The 16,590-nt window shown below is 41.1% G+C and overlaps 1 protein-coding gene and 1 long non-coding RNA gene across 6 annotated transcripts in view; one reads left to right on the top strand and one right to left on the bottom strand.

The window, feature by feature from the left end:
• Window positions 1–16,590, top strand: part of LOC309531769 — a 303,126-nt gene that overhangs the window by 43,084 nt on the left and 243,452 nt on the right. The window lies entirely within an intron of this gene.
• Window positions 1–16,590, bottom strand: part of KLHL1 (kelch like family member 1) — a 152,094-nt gene that overhangs the window by 106,742 nt on the left and 28,762 nt on the right. For all 5 annotated transcript variants that reach the window (XM_082221419.1, XM_082221415.1, XM_082221417.1 and 2 more), the window contains exons 3-4: window positions 13,775–13,911; window positions 3,785–3,981 (exon numbers count right to left, since the gene is read on the bottom strand). In XM_082221419.1, the coding sequence (XP_082077545.1) occupies window positions 3,785–3,981; window positions 13,775–13,911 (334 nt within the window). The remainder of the gene's footprint in view (window positions 1–3,784; window positions 3,982–13,774; window positions 13,912–16,590) is intronic.

Below are 16,590 nucleotides of genomic sequence, written 5' to 3'. Positions count from 1 at the left end.
CACTGGTAAAATTCCCATTTAAACATTCTTTCTCATAGTTGCTGCTGAAGATCTTTAGCATGTGCAGCCAATTCACAGCAACAGGATTAACATATAAATTCATCTTCTACTTACATCAGCACATCCAGATGAGGTATTGGCATATGAGTCAACAATGTGAGGCAGCAGCAAAAACAAAACAAAACCCCTAATGCTATTCTACGTTGTATTAACAGAAGTCTAGTCTCCAAATCAAGGCAAGTCATAGTCCTGCTCTATTCTGCCTTTGTCAGACCACACCTGGAGTACTCTGTCCAGTTCTGGGAACCACAGTTTAAGAAGGATATTAACAATCTGGGACATGAGCAGAGGAGGTGACAAATTTGATCAATTGTCTGGAAACCAAGTGTTATGAGAAATGAATCCACTACCAGAGATTGTAAAGCTCCAGCTCCCCCTTTGCGAGTAGCCTGGGTCCCGGAAGACAAGGAGCCAACAGAGAGTTCTGTCTGCATCTCTGCCTTCCTTGCCTCTTGACTGACATTCCATGATGAGTCCCTCCATCTCTGAAGAGCTGCCAGCCCATCTAAGCATCTAACCAAGAGCGCTGCTTGTTCTAATGGATATCTGGCTAGGCAATCACAGCAGCTGCATTTAAGGCTTTGTTTATTACTACAGTAATAATTTCCATCTAGACCAGAAGGAACAGTTCTATCTGCAGACAATAAAGTGTAGCCAAATATTACTAATAGTATCAAGTCACAAGGAACAACTTGGGTGCAGCATAGTTCAATATTTTAATTTTAATTTAATTTTAATTGTTGCATTTGCTTTAAGTTTTGGGTTATAAGTAGTGATACTTCAATACTATGCAATTATGCAATTATGGCTAGATATAGATATGTGCCTTACACCCAGTCCTGAAACCCCTTTATTATAATTATTATGAGACACTTAATTTCATGTCACAACTAGAACCCAAAGATTCTTTTGTGCACACTCAAACACTGTGGAAATAATCAGTTCAGTTAAATTTGGTTAATTAAGAAGAATTAAGTAAAACATTAATAAGGTAAAAGTTGGAAATAAGAACTTGCTGAGTTAACTATTGGAATTGGGATGCAAGAAGGGGAGGTGTGGAGAAGTCAGGGAAAGTGGTTAAGAAATTAAGGATTTGAAATTCAATATGTTTGTCTTTGTGTTTGTATGTCTGTATTGTGTATTGTGTGTGTTTATATAAATTGTGAAAACCCAATAAAAATTTTATTAAAAAAATAATAATAATCCCATGCGGACATTTTTATAATGGCACAGCATAAATTGTTAAAATGCAATGAAAATAACGAAAGCTTCTCTGTATCTAAAATAATTTTAACTGATCCAAATCAAATTTAGGGGAAGGACTGTAAGTCAGTAGAACAGCACATGTTTTAGATTGAAAAGATCCCAGGTTAGGGTTATGTAGGACTGAGAAAGCCTTCCCAGCTTCTGGGAAATGTCTACTCTCAGTTACAAGGGCAGCCATCCAGTAGGGACCCGCTGCACACCTGACCTCCCATCAATCATGTCAGTGTGCTTATCAGAAGGGAGGGGAGGATGTGGCAGGGAGGCTGGTGCAGTGCAAGCACAGCAGCAGAGTCAATCCAGCACTTCGGCTGCTGCCCCTGCACTGTGCAGCTGCTGGGGGTCAAGGTGCATGTGGTGCCCCTTCCTAGGGGCCATTCATGTGTCAGTACAGACAATACTGAGCTAGATGAATCAATAGTCTGACTGCAGGCAGTTTCCTATGATCCTTGAAAGAGCATTTGACTCTGAGTATATTTCACTGAAGTAAATGCAAACTGAAACTTTGTGGGTGTGAGTGTGTAAAACTATGTGGCTATAAAGGTAAAGGAACCCTGGCTATAAAGGTAAAGGAAGCCAACTCTGGGGTTGCAGCGCTCATCTCGCTTTACTGGCCGAGAGAGCTGGCGTTTGTCTGCAGACAGCTTCTGGGTCATGTGGCCAGCATGACTAAGCTGCTTCTGGCGAACCAGAGCAGTGCACGGAAACAGCGTTTATCTTCCTGCTGGAGCGGTACCTATTTATCTATTTGTACTTTGATGTGCTTTTGAACTGCTAGGTTGGCTGGAGCTGGGCCTGAACAATGGGAGCTCACCCCGTCACAGGGATTCAAACCATCAACCTTCTGATCGGCAAGTCCAAGAGGCTCAGTGGTTTAGACCACAGCGCCACCCGCGTCCCACGGCTATACTGATATGTATATCAGGTCTTGTGGAGAGCTTTCACCACTACCACCACAACGTCAGGAATCCTGGTGCCTCAGACTCATTTATCTATACACAAGTACTGGTGTCTGTGTATTTTAAATACCTTCACCACCACCCATTCTCCCAGAAAGCTTCACACAACCTCTTAGTCACGTGGTTAGGCTTGAACATGAGATGAACTTCACCACCAGACACAGGATAAAGTTAATATGGGTTCCAGATAGATAGGCCGATCAATCAATAGATTCATACACACACACACAAATATACTGATACTACACATATTGGAGACTTACGGTGCCAGATGAGTTTTGCACCTTATGAGTATGTACTCAAGGGCTATTGCTGCTGACTCTTGCCTCTAAATGGCATCCCCCTCAAGTCAATTATCCAAATGCACCACCCACTAATTACTTCCACACCTCTTCTCCTGAAGCAACTCCTCAACAGTCCAAATTCCAACCGTCTTTCTCCTATAGTTAACTCCCAATGGAGTTTTAATTGTTCAGCTAACTGCAATTTGCCTAATTTGAGCCCTGTCTAGTAAACCTTCAAACAATCTCTCTCTCCTGCCAAAAATGTCACCTAGCAACCACTGTTAAAAGGCTCGTCATGTTGTAACAAAACAGGGCCTCATGGCTATGAGAGGTTCCATAACGTATCTTCCTTTTAAACAAAAACGTAAGCAAACCCACACATATATAGCATTTCTCCACAGTACTCTTGGGGTCCTTTGGAAAACACGTCCACCCCGCCCTTCCTGTGTCAGAATTTCTAGTAGTGAGAATCCATTGCGACAAGAATGGAAAATTCTTATTTTAAGATAAAGATGCAAAGGGAACTAACTGGGATGCCAATATACAATGGTGCTGGTTTCTATCTGTACCCATGCAGCTGCCCACAAAGGGTTATTATTACACTTCTTCTATTAACTTGGCTGAAAGAACAGATATATTAAATTGAGATGAGATAAGTCTGCTTTGAAATCACCAAATCAGAATACACATGTTTATCTAACCATTGAGTTAAACAATAAATAAAGAACATGTATTTCAATCAAGGAAATAAGTCTGTTATATATAATCATTTGAATGAGCAGATAGAAGAAGAAGAAGAAGAGTTTGGATTTGATATCCCGCCTTTCACTCCCCTTCAGGAGTCTCAAAGCGGCTAACATTCTCCTTTCCCTTCCTCCCCCACAACAAACACTCTGTGAGGTGAGTGGGGCTGAGAGACTTCAGAGAAGTGTGACTGGCCCAAGGTCACCCAGCAGCTGCATGTGGAGGAGTGGAGACACGAACCCGGTTTCCCAGATTACGTGACTACCGCTCTTAACCACTACACCACACTGGCGATAGTGGATTAATCAAACTATCTAGTTCTTAATGCTATATTTTTGCAATCTATAATATTTTCTATAAAACATACTACATAACAAGGTATGAAGAAACAAAACAAAAACATAAGAAATATCTGAATGCTAGTGAAATCTTTGCCTCTGCTCTCCTCTGATAAGGTATGTTGAACTGCCTTACCATGGTATAGCTGTGAGCCACTTTCATAAGCTCTGTGCATCCTTGAGCATCTGCAAATGCCCGGATTCCCAAACAGTTAGATGGATGTAAAAGCTTCATGAGAAAATGACAGCACACTTCAACTACTTGAGGGAGCTGAAGGAGACACGCAGCTGCCAGGAGGTTTTCAATGGTATCTTCCTTAAGTTCCAAGCAACCTGTACAAGAGATTAAGACACACATGCAGTTTTTGCTACTCATATGTGTGCATCACTTAAACAAATAGAGCCAATTGCAATTGCGATTAAGAAAGAAGCAAGAGGGGGAAAATACATAACCATTATGAAAGCAGATGAAAAATAGAAAAACTTCACACGATTACTGAGTCGTCAGCATGCTTGTGTTGGGAAAGTTTTAGAAGAAAATTTAATACTGCCCCCTTCTTCTCTGCACTCCTCAATTACATCTCCTTTATTAGGCATCAGTTCTCCAAAAGAGTAGCATTGCGCAGCTGGTTCACTGCAGTATAGAAGAATCTGGCATACAATATTACCCAGTGGTAATATTGCATTGCACTATAAAACAAATCATACATTTGAAGTATTGAGTAATCTATTCCTGTGAGATCGGTATCCTAATTTTTCTTTCACTGGATGGAGGACTGACACCATAATAGCTTTGTTTTAATCAGATTTATATAGTGGATACTAGATGGATTCAAAAGCATGTACTGTAATTGCTAAATCAGCTTACAGCCTTTAACCACAAGAGCTTGTGCGTCCAGTGAGGCAGCCTTGAGTCTATATGTGGACTCACTATAAATCCAAGCGGTAACAATAATAAATTAGGTACAAACATCATACTAATGTAGGTTCTTACCAGAACCAGTGTGCTGTAGTGGTTAGAGTGTCAGACTAAGACCTGGGTTCCAGTGGCGTAGCGTGGGGGGTGCAGGGGGGGGGCCGGCCGCACCAGGCGCAACATCTGGAGGTTAGGGTTAGGGGGCGCAAATCCACAGGTTAGGGGGCACAAATTACTTGCCTTGCCCCGGGTGCTGACAACCCATGCTACGCCACTGCTGGGTTCTAGTTCCCTCTCAACCAGGAAGCTCAGTCTCTCAGCCTAACCTCCATCTTACGGTTGCTGTGAAGATAAAGTAGAAGGGGGGCTACCTTGAGGTCTTTGGAGGAAAAGTGGGATAGAGAAATAATAATAATCTGATTGCAGATTGAGCATGTCACCCTGGGGAGCAAGTTATGAATGGTTCAACGCATTTTTGAAGGGGATTGAGATGGCTGTGGATTAAGAAGGCTGAAACGGGTTCTAATCTTCTACACATTTTCAAAGTAACTATGTCATCAACAGGATACTGGAAATCAAAGCCAAACTGATAGCAGATTCTTATTCTTATGCTGTTTGACAGTCACTTTATCTTGCCCAGGACTAACAACCATACCGCCACTACCACACAGAGATACATTAAAACAAAGGCAAAAGAAATACATTGAAAACATCCCACCCATTTCTGAAAAAAACACAAACAGTTACAGGCCATAGAGGAAAGTTTTTGCCTGGCTCCTAAAAATATGTAATGATGGTGTTAGGAGAGTCTCCCTGAGGAGAGCATTCCACAAACAGGGGGCCACCACAGAAAAGGCCCATTCTCGTGGAACCACCCTTCGGACTTCACATGGGGGGGCACACAAAGAAGGGCCTCAGATGAGGGTTGCAGGCTGTTTAACAGGCCATTTAAAAGGCACACGTTCTGTTGCTTTGAATGGGAGAAACAACTAAACACCTGTGGTATGTAAAGTGTTTTCCTTCTAAGCAGATGGACCTTCCAAGGTGTCAGAATTGCCAAATTTATGACAGATTGGGTAAAAGATTCCTATTTTAGAGGCAATGGAAAAAGTCACCCATGCAATGATCTCACCATTGCTTTCAATGGGAGACCCAGATCCTCTTATCCTGCCTGAAATGTCTGTGTTTTGCATACAACTGGCATGATTTTGGCCCTCCAAAGGATCAGACCTACCAAACTGTAGATGGAACAAAATATTTCTCATTTTTAAATAATTCCTCTCCCCGCTCTTCCTTTCTCTGGCCTATATGAAGGCTGTTCCAGAGTGTTACATTTCTTCATCTCAACTGTAACAAATGGGGAAATGAATCCAAGAACTATAATATTTTTGTTTCATTCCTAATTTCAATTTCCATTCATTTTAATTATGAAAATTAATGAAGTAAATTGACTCATTTTGTTTAGTTTTTCATTAATTTAAAAAACATGAAGTGAATGGATTCATGCTGTTGATTTTTTAATTCATTTTTAAAAACAAATGCATACTCTCTATAGTGGGGTAGTAGAGAAGGGGGGGCGAGAAATCACATATGGCAATCCATGCATTCCTTTGGTTTCAGATAGTAAATTGGTAGAGTCTAAAAAGTCCGGGACACAAATTTTCATGGCCCTCTAGCAGCTATGGTGGCTCATTTACCAGAAGTAATGTTAACTCCTGGTGTGTATTTTGCTCTAGAGGGCTTAGTTTGGTCAGAATCAAGTATACACTTCCAGAGTTAACACTAAATACATTACTTATGGTAAATGGTTGTGCATTGGTTGCCAGATGTGAAATATATTGACATTATTTTCAGCTCTCCTACCCCACTCCTAGAATAAAGAGCTCATGCATACTTCCTTTTGCGACATGCTTTCCAGGCACAGGTCTATGTTTTAAAGCACCATGTCCAAGCAGATTTTCTTGTTCCAGTGCTTTTCCTGGGAAAACCCACAAAATCTGAGCAAATGTCAATCCATGGAACACCTGATTGCATTTTGCTCCAATTCAGCGGTAAAATGTGGGTGTTCCTGGGGAAAAGTTCCAGGACAAAAAAAAACCCCTGCTTGAACATGCAGCTTTAAAGCCTGCACCTGCGCCTAGAAATGGATCACAAAAGGAAGTCTGGGTGAGCCCAAAGTCTAAGTCAGCCAAGTGGCATGTTCCATTGGTGGGGACATGAAATGGTCAGAAACAATTTTAGCCAAATAAGAGCCAATATGTGTGTCTCATATATATATATATATATATATATATATATGCAGGTTTTGGTGTCTTCGGGTGTCTTCCCGTGTAAGAGTCGGGGTGTCTGTGCGACGTTTCGACGAGGTCTCACTCGTCATCTTCAGGCTGGTGCTTTCGGCTTCTTGTTACTGGAACAGAGCAGAATCTGGTGTTTGAGTTCCTATAAATACTGTTGAGGGGTGTGGTGTATAGCCTCCAACGTTCTGGGCAGAGAGGAAGTTCCTAGATTAGTGTGCCTTTTCTTCTTTTGTTCCTTAATTACTTGAGGGATATCTTGAGTGATTTCATGAGTGATATTCTGAATACCACTGGGTGGGTCATTAAGTGTAGATTAGTTGCTAAAGCTTTTGTGTCTTGACCTCTTGAGCTTGTGAAGAGTTTTTCTGAGAAGATGGCTGTGCTGCATTTAGTTGTGCTCTGGCTTGGCTTCGTGTATAGGGGCGAGCTGTGGTTTTGTGCCTTGTGCCAGCCAGATCTGTGTAGGGATTGCAGGGGGGTGCAGCATCCGGAGGTGCCACTATAGTTTGGCTACTGGATGGAGTCTGTAATATGTCTGTGGAGAGGGTCTGGGTTTGGGTCTGGTGTGGTTGATTGGTGACGGCGTTCTGTGTGCCTCTGGTTCTGGTGTCGGTTTTTGTGGGGAGGGCTAATTTCCAGATGTCTGGCAGGCGGGACGTGTCGTCACGCTTGTTCATGTTGTGAGGGTGTTTCTCTATCTCGATGGCTTCCATGATTATTCTCTTGTGGTGATGTTCCATGTTAAAGAGCAATTTGGAATCTGCAAAATTAATTTCGTGTCCTGTTTCTTTCATGTGTTGGAAAAGAGAGGAAGTTTTTTCTTCTTTTTTGACGGCATTCTTGTGTTCTGCGATACGTGCATTTATTCGTCTGTTTGTTTGTCCAATGTACGTGGCTGGGCAGACTTTGCAGGGTATTTCATAGACCCCTTGGTTTTCCAGCTGGATTTTGTCTTTTGGGTTTCTGAGGATATTGGCTATTTTTTGGTTGGTGCAGAAGGCTGTTTTGATATTGTGTTTATGGAGGATTTTGCTGATTTTGTCTGTAGTGCCCTTGATATAAGGAAGGAGGGCCATGCCATTGTTTTCTTCTGTGTCTTGGTTTTTGGGGGGTGTTTCTTTTTGGATTAGCTTCGTAACCCTGTTTTTCTGGTATCCATTGGCGATTAACACATTTGAGAGATTCTGTAACTCAGTTGTCAAGTGGTCTTTGTCAGCCAGGCGTTTGGTTCTGGAGATGAGAGTCTTGGCTACGGAGTTTATTTGTGCAGGGTGGTGGTGTGATTGTGCATGTAAGTAGCGGTTGGTGTGTGTTTTTGTTAAGTGTGTTACACTTAATGACCCACCCAGTGGTATTCAGAATATCACTCATGAAATCACTCAAGATATCCCTCAAGTAATTAAGGAACAAAAGAAGAAAAGGCACACTAATCTAGGAACTTCCTCTCTGCCCAGAACGTTGGAGGCTATACACCACACCCCTCAACAGTATTTATAGGAACTCAAACACCAGATTCTGCTCTGTTCCAGTAACAAGAAGCCGAAAGCACCAGCCTGAAGATGACGAGTGAGACCTCGTCGAAACGTCGCACAGACACCCCGACTCTTACACGGGAAGACACCCGAAGACACCAAAACCTGCATTCCTGTACCCGTGAAAATCTACGAAAGCATATATATATATATATATATATATATATACACACACACACACACACACACACACACACACACACACCGTGTGTGTGCATATGTATATATAAATGTTTGGTTTTGTAACAGTGAGGCTTTAAAGCGGGGGAGATACACATCAGGAAAGGTGACAATGTGTACTGGGCATGTTAAGAAAGTAAACCTATTGAGTACTCACAGATGTTAATAATTTTCTCATTTTTTTGCAATTACCAAGAAACCATTTAATTTTAATCTGATCACTACAGCATAAATTAGGCTAATCACAAGTGTGATGCTCAGCTTCCCACAGCTATAGTTCAGCTGTCCACCCCCATATTTAAAAGTCCTTGACTGGGACAACCTGACTAGAACAACAAACTTGGTTTGTTGAGGAAATTTACAGTTCTACCCTAAATTAGTCTTCATTCAGTGACTCATATAAGGCTTACAGAAGCAAATGCCAGATAGAGCAGGGATAAGAACTATTGTAGTCAACGCATCAAATGACTTACCATACAAGTAACAAGCCTCACAAGAGGTCATTGGTGGGGGTGCTGTGACTTTTCTAATCAATGAAGAGGAACTGGAATCTTCCATTAATCTCCTCCTCTGACCTTACACTGCTTGTGTGAATGGGTCTTCACCTTGCAGCGGTAAGCCAGGGCAAGGGGACATCACCTCACAGTGAACACAACAATTTCAACATGGGCTGTAAGCTGCAGTTGAACCAGTGCTTTGTGTTACCCCGCCCCCCTTACTTATGAAATGGATGATAGGAGTGAGACGTCTATTACCAATATAGTGGCGGCAGTGAACAGTTCCAGAGATTTGTAAATGCCTATTGTTTCCCCACGTCCACTGGGTAGAATAGTAAATGACAATGAGGCATGAGAAAGAGTGACTTGTGTACAGTAATGAACTTCTTTACAGCACCTGTAGATACAGAGAGAGAATGAATGAATGGATGGATAAATGTATGAACGCACAGCAGGGTAAAATGAATGCAAATACATCATTAAAAGGGGCTAAAACAATGTTTATAATCTGGAAAAAAATGAGACAGATGTGAAATGGGAATACCTGTGGCTTGCGCTACCATTGAGTACCTCACTTAAACTTCTTGGCAGCAGTTGGGAGCTCTGATAGGTAATTACAGATTCCTCTCAGACAAAATCTTGAAAAGGTTTCCTGCAAGTATCCTTCACATGTAATTGGTAATCTTGCCTTCAGTTTTGTCAGACTACAGTATATGTGTATTAAAGGAATGAAAGAGATTGCAGGAAAAAAATTATTGTACCAGAAATACTTAGGAAAAAAATATACTAAAATACTACTTTTATTACCTTCTCCTCTTTGTGTGTCTTTCACCATTCACTAAAGACCTGACCAGGCAATACATCTACATAAATCTAAGTCTGTGTGGGGAGGAAAAGGGATTGCACTTGCTAGTTCCAGCCTGAGTATTCATTGTGCAGAGTCCCTGTGAACAGGCTCTGCTGGCACATTCCGTACCCTTAAAAACATGCAAATCCCATTGCCTTGGTTCTATGCATAAGTTTGGGTTGATGCACTATTGGGGAGTGGGGAGCGGAAGAATAATGTGCAAGCCTTTGCTCAGGCTCATGAAGGCTCATCCACATAGTGATAAACCATGGTTTAGTGGTTTGTTCAGTACACATGTTTCTACACAGCTGCATGCTAACATTCTATGTTCAGGGACTAAGTCCTTCTGGAATATTAATGCCTGAGGAAATGTCGTTCAAATGATGCATTGGGAAATCTTTCCAATGTAACTCTGGCCCTATTCCAGCCATGGATAGCCTGATGTCAGGCTGGTGGGGCCTGATCCTACCAGCATGGCAACCAAAATACAAAGAAGCAAGCATGCATAATATTCAGATTGTTTAGCCTTTGCCAAGGGAGAAACAGAAACAAGTCATAGATCTAAAAAAATTAAAGTTTTTAACTAAAAGAATACTGGAACAGAAATTAACTGGGAAATTACAAGGATTTCCTAGGAAAAAGAGAAATGGCAAAGGAGAGATGGGAGAAGGAGAGATTGTGGGGTGAGCTGGTGACACAAATGCACAGTACGGATTGGCATGAGAGTGGGATTGTTGCAGGAATAAGAAAAAAGGCAGGAACATTGGGTTAGAGAGGGGAGGAGAATGATTACACTGAGGACCTCTTTGAAGACAACAAAAAGGATGATTATCTCGGATTGTGAGACAGATGCAGTCATCATCTTAGTTGCCTGGGTAGCACTCAGGGGAATAACAGACTAGAGGGGCAAAGGAGCAGCACAACTCAGCAACATAGAAAGGCAGGGTTAGTGTGCCCAAGCACTTATAGACTTGGGATTTAAAGAACTCATAAACCAGGTATGGGAAACCTTTGGCACTTCAGATATTGATGAACTACAACCTCCGCCATCCATGGCCACTGGCCACGCTTCCTGGAGTTGATTGGAATTGTACTTCAACAACACCTGAAGGGACAAAGGTTCCCCACGCCTGAAATAAGGAAAGGGGGTGGCCCTGGGAGATTGTTTCCAGGCGGTACAAAGCAAGTATGTTTGTCCTCGCCTTGATTAACAAGGGAGGAGGGGAGGGGTTGTAAGTGACTGAGGTTTTCTTAAAGTGACTATAGTACGCTATATTGTGAGAATGCCTTTCCTCTTACAAGGTTTCTGGACAGCCAATAGGTGTACAGTGAAGAATCATTATATTATGGAGAGAAGCAGACTGATAATTATATCATCAGGAAGTACCACAAAGGGATGAGGGACCAGGGACATTCTCCAGCTGCCATACATTGGGGCGGCCTACATTCAATTTGGTCAGTAATAATCTGTGCAAGCCTGCTTTAAATTAATGTCCTATCGCTTTGTATGCAACCAAAGATACAGTTTTTATCAATACAAAGCAAATGATGGGCCCCTTAAAGTATTACAGAGTCTTGGCCTTTTAGAATCTATAAATGTTTACAACAAAATCATAAAAAGGAAGTTCAGCAAACCGCATGTATCTCTGCATTACAGTTCCATTACTAACAAGTTTACAACCAGCGCTTGGGTGGCAGGATATTTTTGACACAATCCCATTATGAATACTAATATTATTTGTGTCACCTTGATAAGCACTAAGTATAAACAACTTCTAAAATCGTACAAAGGACAATATATAATAATATATACAAGGTGTTCAAACTATTTTAACCCTAAGGACAGATGCATTCAGAATCTGACCTGTTCCTGTATCTGCCATCTAAAACATTTGAAGGTACCAGATTTAACTAAAACTTTGTAAAAACCATTCTCTCAATTTCTGCAAACCCTTAATATAGCTAGGTGGAACAAAAGGAGTGCAATGGAAATTCTTATACAATGGTGCTATTTTAGAAACCATTGCAAATGTAGTTGCTTTATTCATCTGTATGAGTGCGTCAAAGAGTCTGCTTCAAAAGCTTCCTGGCAAGCTCCATTCCCAAACTCTTTTTATATCATACAGATAAGGCTAGTTTCACCACTAGGATGAAACGACCCTCTTCCAAGAGTTATTGTTTATCTCCTCCAAGTGTTCTCTAAGAGACACCAGGGCTGGCTAATGATACTTTTAACCCATGTTACACGTAGGCCAGTTCTGAGATGTCAGAACTTAAAGGTATATATAGCTGGACAGCATTTTTCTCTGCGGTATATGGAGTCCAATCCAAAGACTCTTGTGCTTAACAACCGGCTGATGGTCTGCCCAGAGCAAAGAGTTTATTGTCACTATCAATTCTTACAGCACTGGCCACATCTTGAAGGGAAAGCAGATGCCTGGATTCAGATAATCTGTCACTGAACATGTGTCCCCCAACACCTGGACCTCTCCTTTGATGAGAAAATCCAGATGGGTGGTACACAAATGAAAACCTATTTGAATAGTCAGATAGATGTTGCCATATTGGGTGAAGATTTATTCTCCTCTGCATATTAAAACGTACATATATTTTAAACTAGCCACTCTTGGTTAGCTAAGTAATTGGCATTCTGGGGGAAAATAAGCATAAATTGCTGCGATATGTTATTTATACATTTGCATAATACATACCATGTGAATTAAAGTGGCAATCCTAATGAAACAGTAATTTCATTTATGTTGTAATGAAAACTCTGTATTGAGTTATCATAGTAAAACTACATAGAGTAATCCCATTATAATAAGGGAATGTTTCAACAAATACCTTAATATTCAATTAAAACACTTAATGGAAGTGGGGAATTTAGTTAACATAAACATTACAATGTATATGTGTGTGTGTGTGTGTGCGCGCGCACACACACACATTGTTTCTTCCTCAGACTAAACATGTTTTGCTTTAGAGATATTCATTACATACTGAAGTTTTAATTTATTTTGCTGAGGGTGCTGCTTGGTCAGAGATACATTAAAATTTCATTGTCAATAAATGCATGCAATTTGGCAGTTTAATTTTCTACTCATCTTCCTAACACCCTCCTCCTCTAAGGTTAGTATGCTTTATTTAAGCTAAAACCTTATCAGTTCTGTGCAGAGCTTGACATTCTGCTTGTAACCACGTACGTTTGTGAAAGTCTCATGTATTTTTTTATACTTCAGTGAACAGGCTGTATTTCCTGTATCATCTCAGGATACTAATAAGGGTCTAACTGCACATTACACACCAACATATGTAGCAGTTCACTGGCATTAAAAACCAATGATTCTATCCCAGTTCTGGAAGATGCAATTTGGAGTAGACATGGGGCAGGCTAACCCCTTTCCCGCTCCAAACTATAGAATCAACCACACACACACACGTACACATCACAACACATTTGATCAAGCATTCTGAAACACTGCATACTTCTTTGGAGAAGGTCCATGCTCACATGCGCAAAGCAAACCTGCATTAAGACCAACAACTCCTAGACCTCAAAAGGGTGACTGGCTCAGGTTGTTAAGGGTCAAGGGCATAATTCCCTCCCACAACCACACACAACAATTGCTGATAACCGAAGGCCCTCCCACATGTTAATTACAACTATTAATTCCTCTCCAGCGCACAGGCAACTCCAACAAAGAGCATGGGGCACATAAATATTACAAAGACATGGCATTCAACTTTCCCTCATCTTTTTGCAATTCTTTGCACTTACTATGGTTCAGATGTGTCTTTGTGGTTAAAGAAGTTTCCATTTAAGAAAATATAATTTAGTGCATATTATTCCGTACCTGTGTATGCAAACTGAACAAGATCCCAGAGTGCACTTGGGTCAATGCCTTCCATTTTGATTTCCTCTTGCTTGGCTTCACAAACATCACTTGTAAACATGGCAGCAAAGTAATCAGAAACAGAACTGAGAACAAGTCTGGGAAAAGAAAAGAAGATCACAAGTATTAATTAATCCATTACATTTCACATTAACTGTTAAACAGTCCTGTTCTCAATGTGCTCAGCTAGAAGCAACCTGCTGTATGCAAATATGCAGTCAACAAGGTAATGATGGACCAATGATGGACCCATATTGAGGATGATGGAAGTCCCAATATATGGAAGAATTTTATTTTATATGTAAAAATTTCTTTGTATGTGAGGTGATTTTTTTTTTTTGTTCTTCTGTGGGGGAGGGTTTTAATACATAAAATCAATAAAGATTTTTAAAAAATTAAAAATAGAAGCAACCTTCTGTGAAATTCAAGGGTGGAGAACTAGTAGCCCTCCAGATGTTGTTGAAATCTAACTCTCATAAGCCCCAGATACTCTCCACCCCTGCTTTAAGAAAATGAAATGCTAAAAAACAACAATGTCATGGAAATCAAGCACACTAGCTTGACTCAGATGGCAATCCTATGCGCGGTTATCTAGGATTAGGACCACCGTATGCATGGATAGGATCTCACTTTAAGAAAGGTTAATATTTCATGAAAATCAATCAATTTAAAAGTAACATTTAAAAACTACACATCACCAGACACCAAAATTAGTAACACATTGGTTATTTTGATTTAAGGTCAATCAATGTCAAACAGCTATCAAAGAATAAGCATTAGCAGGTCAAGGAATGTTGGTACCACACAAACAATAATAGCGTTCCATTTGTCCTGTGATGGAAGGAATAGTTAGAGAGTTCCCTGCCTGGACTCAATCTTAGCTCCTGAATGGTATCATTCTTTCCATGATTCAATGCTGGGAGAAGAAGAGTCCTGCTGATGAATGTGAGAATGGGACCTGGAATGGTCCCTGGAAGGTTTGAAACTTCTAGAAGAATAATGCTCGCTGTATCTCAGAGGTGAAGAAGGTGCCTGTAAAGCTTTGTAGGTTTGTCTCTCTAGATTGACTACAAGAAAAAGAGTAGTGTCTCCCACTGTCTCTAGGAGACAACTGCCCCATTCTGTGATAGACTATGCACCAAGAATATCTTTGGGGTAGGTCCTTGCTAAATGGTGGTCAGATATCTTCAACCCAGTCTACAAAATCGAGTTGGCTATATTTGCCCTCAGTCACCAGAATGCGTGGCAGAGGAGAATGTCAAGCATCTTCATGACCCCCAAAGCTGGGCTAAGAAATACAGCCCTCCCCTGATGTGGGCATTACCTTGCATTTCTGTAGCGGGAGAAGGGTCTTGGCCATATACATAGCCATGGCAGTGACTCCAGACCCATTCAACAAAGACTGGAGCAGGATGAGACCTAAGTGAGGCTACTTTCTCACGCCAAACTGCAGCCCAGGTATGTTGGGAGGCACCCGATTCATGGCAGCCTGAGCATCCAGACAGGGGCCTCATGCTGGAGTTCACTTAGCAGGAAAAGACCCATTTTTCCTGGAGCAAGTTGCCAAAACAAAGGTCTGGGTTTCTCTTAAACATATATTTCATATGTACGTAAAAATATTTTACTCAGATTTTTTTTGTGTGAGCAGCAATTTTTTTTATAAAAAAAACCACATTGGTGAACTACTACCACAGCTAGTGTTTAACCATGTGAAACAAGAAGTGAAAGTTGCCTCATAATTAATCTTAATTCTGAGAAATGACATCCTATTAAATCATCCAATATTCAAAAGGAAAATAAGGATGCCTTTGGACTCACTGAATTCACAATGAACTGTTGCTTTCTGCACCTCAGAGGGCTGCAGGTGGTGCTAAATCTTGGCACTGAGGCATGTTGACCTATTCAGCAGAAAGGTCAGTTGTCTCCTGGATGTCATTTTCTTCTTTTCAATTCCTGCTATGCTACAGGAATAAACTAATGAACCTTGTTTCCTCCATGGAGTGTTGCATGCTATATGCAGCCCAAAGATAATCCATCATTTCACAAAATACTTTGATCCAACTTTTCGAAGGCAGCATTTAATTAAACCTACTACTTCCACGTGCACTATCCAGGGCGTTGCAGATCTGAGAAATTGGAAAATTTACCACAATTCCTTGCTTCCCAAGGAAAAGTTAACATTTCAAGTGACCTAAGTTTCCCTCCACCCGGACCCCACCTGGTTTCTAGTTCAACAATGGATTTTATTGCGGGAGGAGCTGCAAATGTAGATATGAAGCTTCCGCCCACTGCTTTCAATTACCCACATTTGCATTTATCACCTTTAGCAGAAAACATGGATCATCTAATGTTATGCATGAGAAATTAGGCATTCTACCATAATCTACCAATAGGGATGATGTAGTTCCACTGATGTGGACAAGCAGCCCATATACCCCTTACATCCAGCTCTAGGAGTTTAATTTCTACAAGTGCTATTGGTGGCTAAATGCTCATACTTTTCCAGGAGCTGGTCAAAAGAAAAAGCTAAAAGCAGTCAACTATTGCCCTTGCACTGGGGCGGGGATGAGGGCGCTGCAAGTGGGCCTGCGATACTTCAAATGCAAAGCCTTGCTTTTTTCTCATCCGCATGGGCCCATGGTAGTTGCAGAAGTGCTTAAAGAAACATTGTTGCAATAAATGTCACACGATAAACATCTGCCTTGTGTTCTGTTCCTCATATTTACAAGTTATTTCACAGCCTGAAAATTCGATTTGAAGAGGGTGTGTAAGGGGTG

This window comes from Podarcis vaucheri (assembly GCF_965113315.1).
Source record: "Podarcis vaucheri genome assembly, chromosome: 4".
NCBI lineage: Eukaryota > Metazoa > Chordata > Lepidosauria > Squamata > Lacertidae > Podarcis > Podarcis vaucheri.
This window is presented reverse-complemented; position numbering and strand designations above follow the sequence as displayed.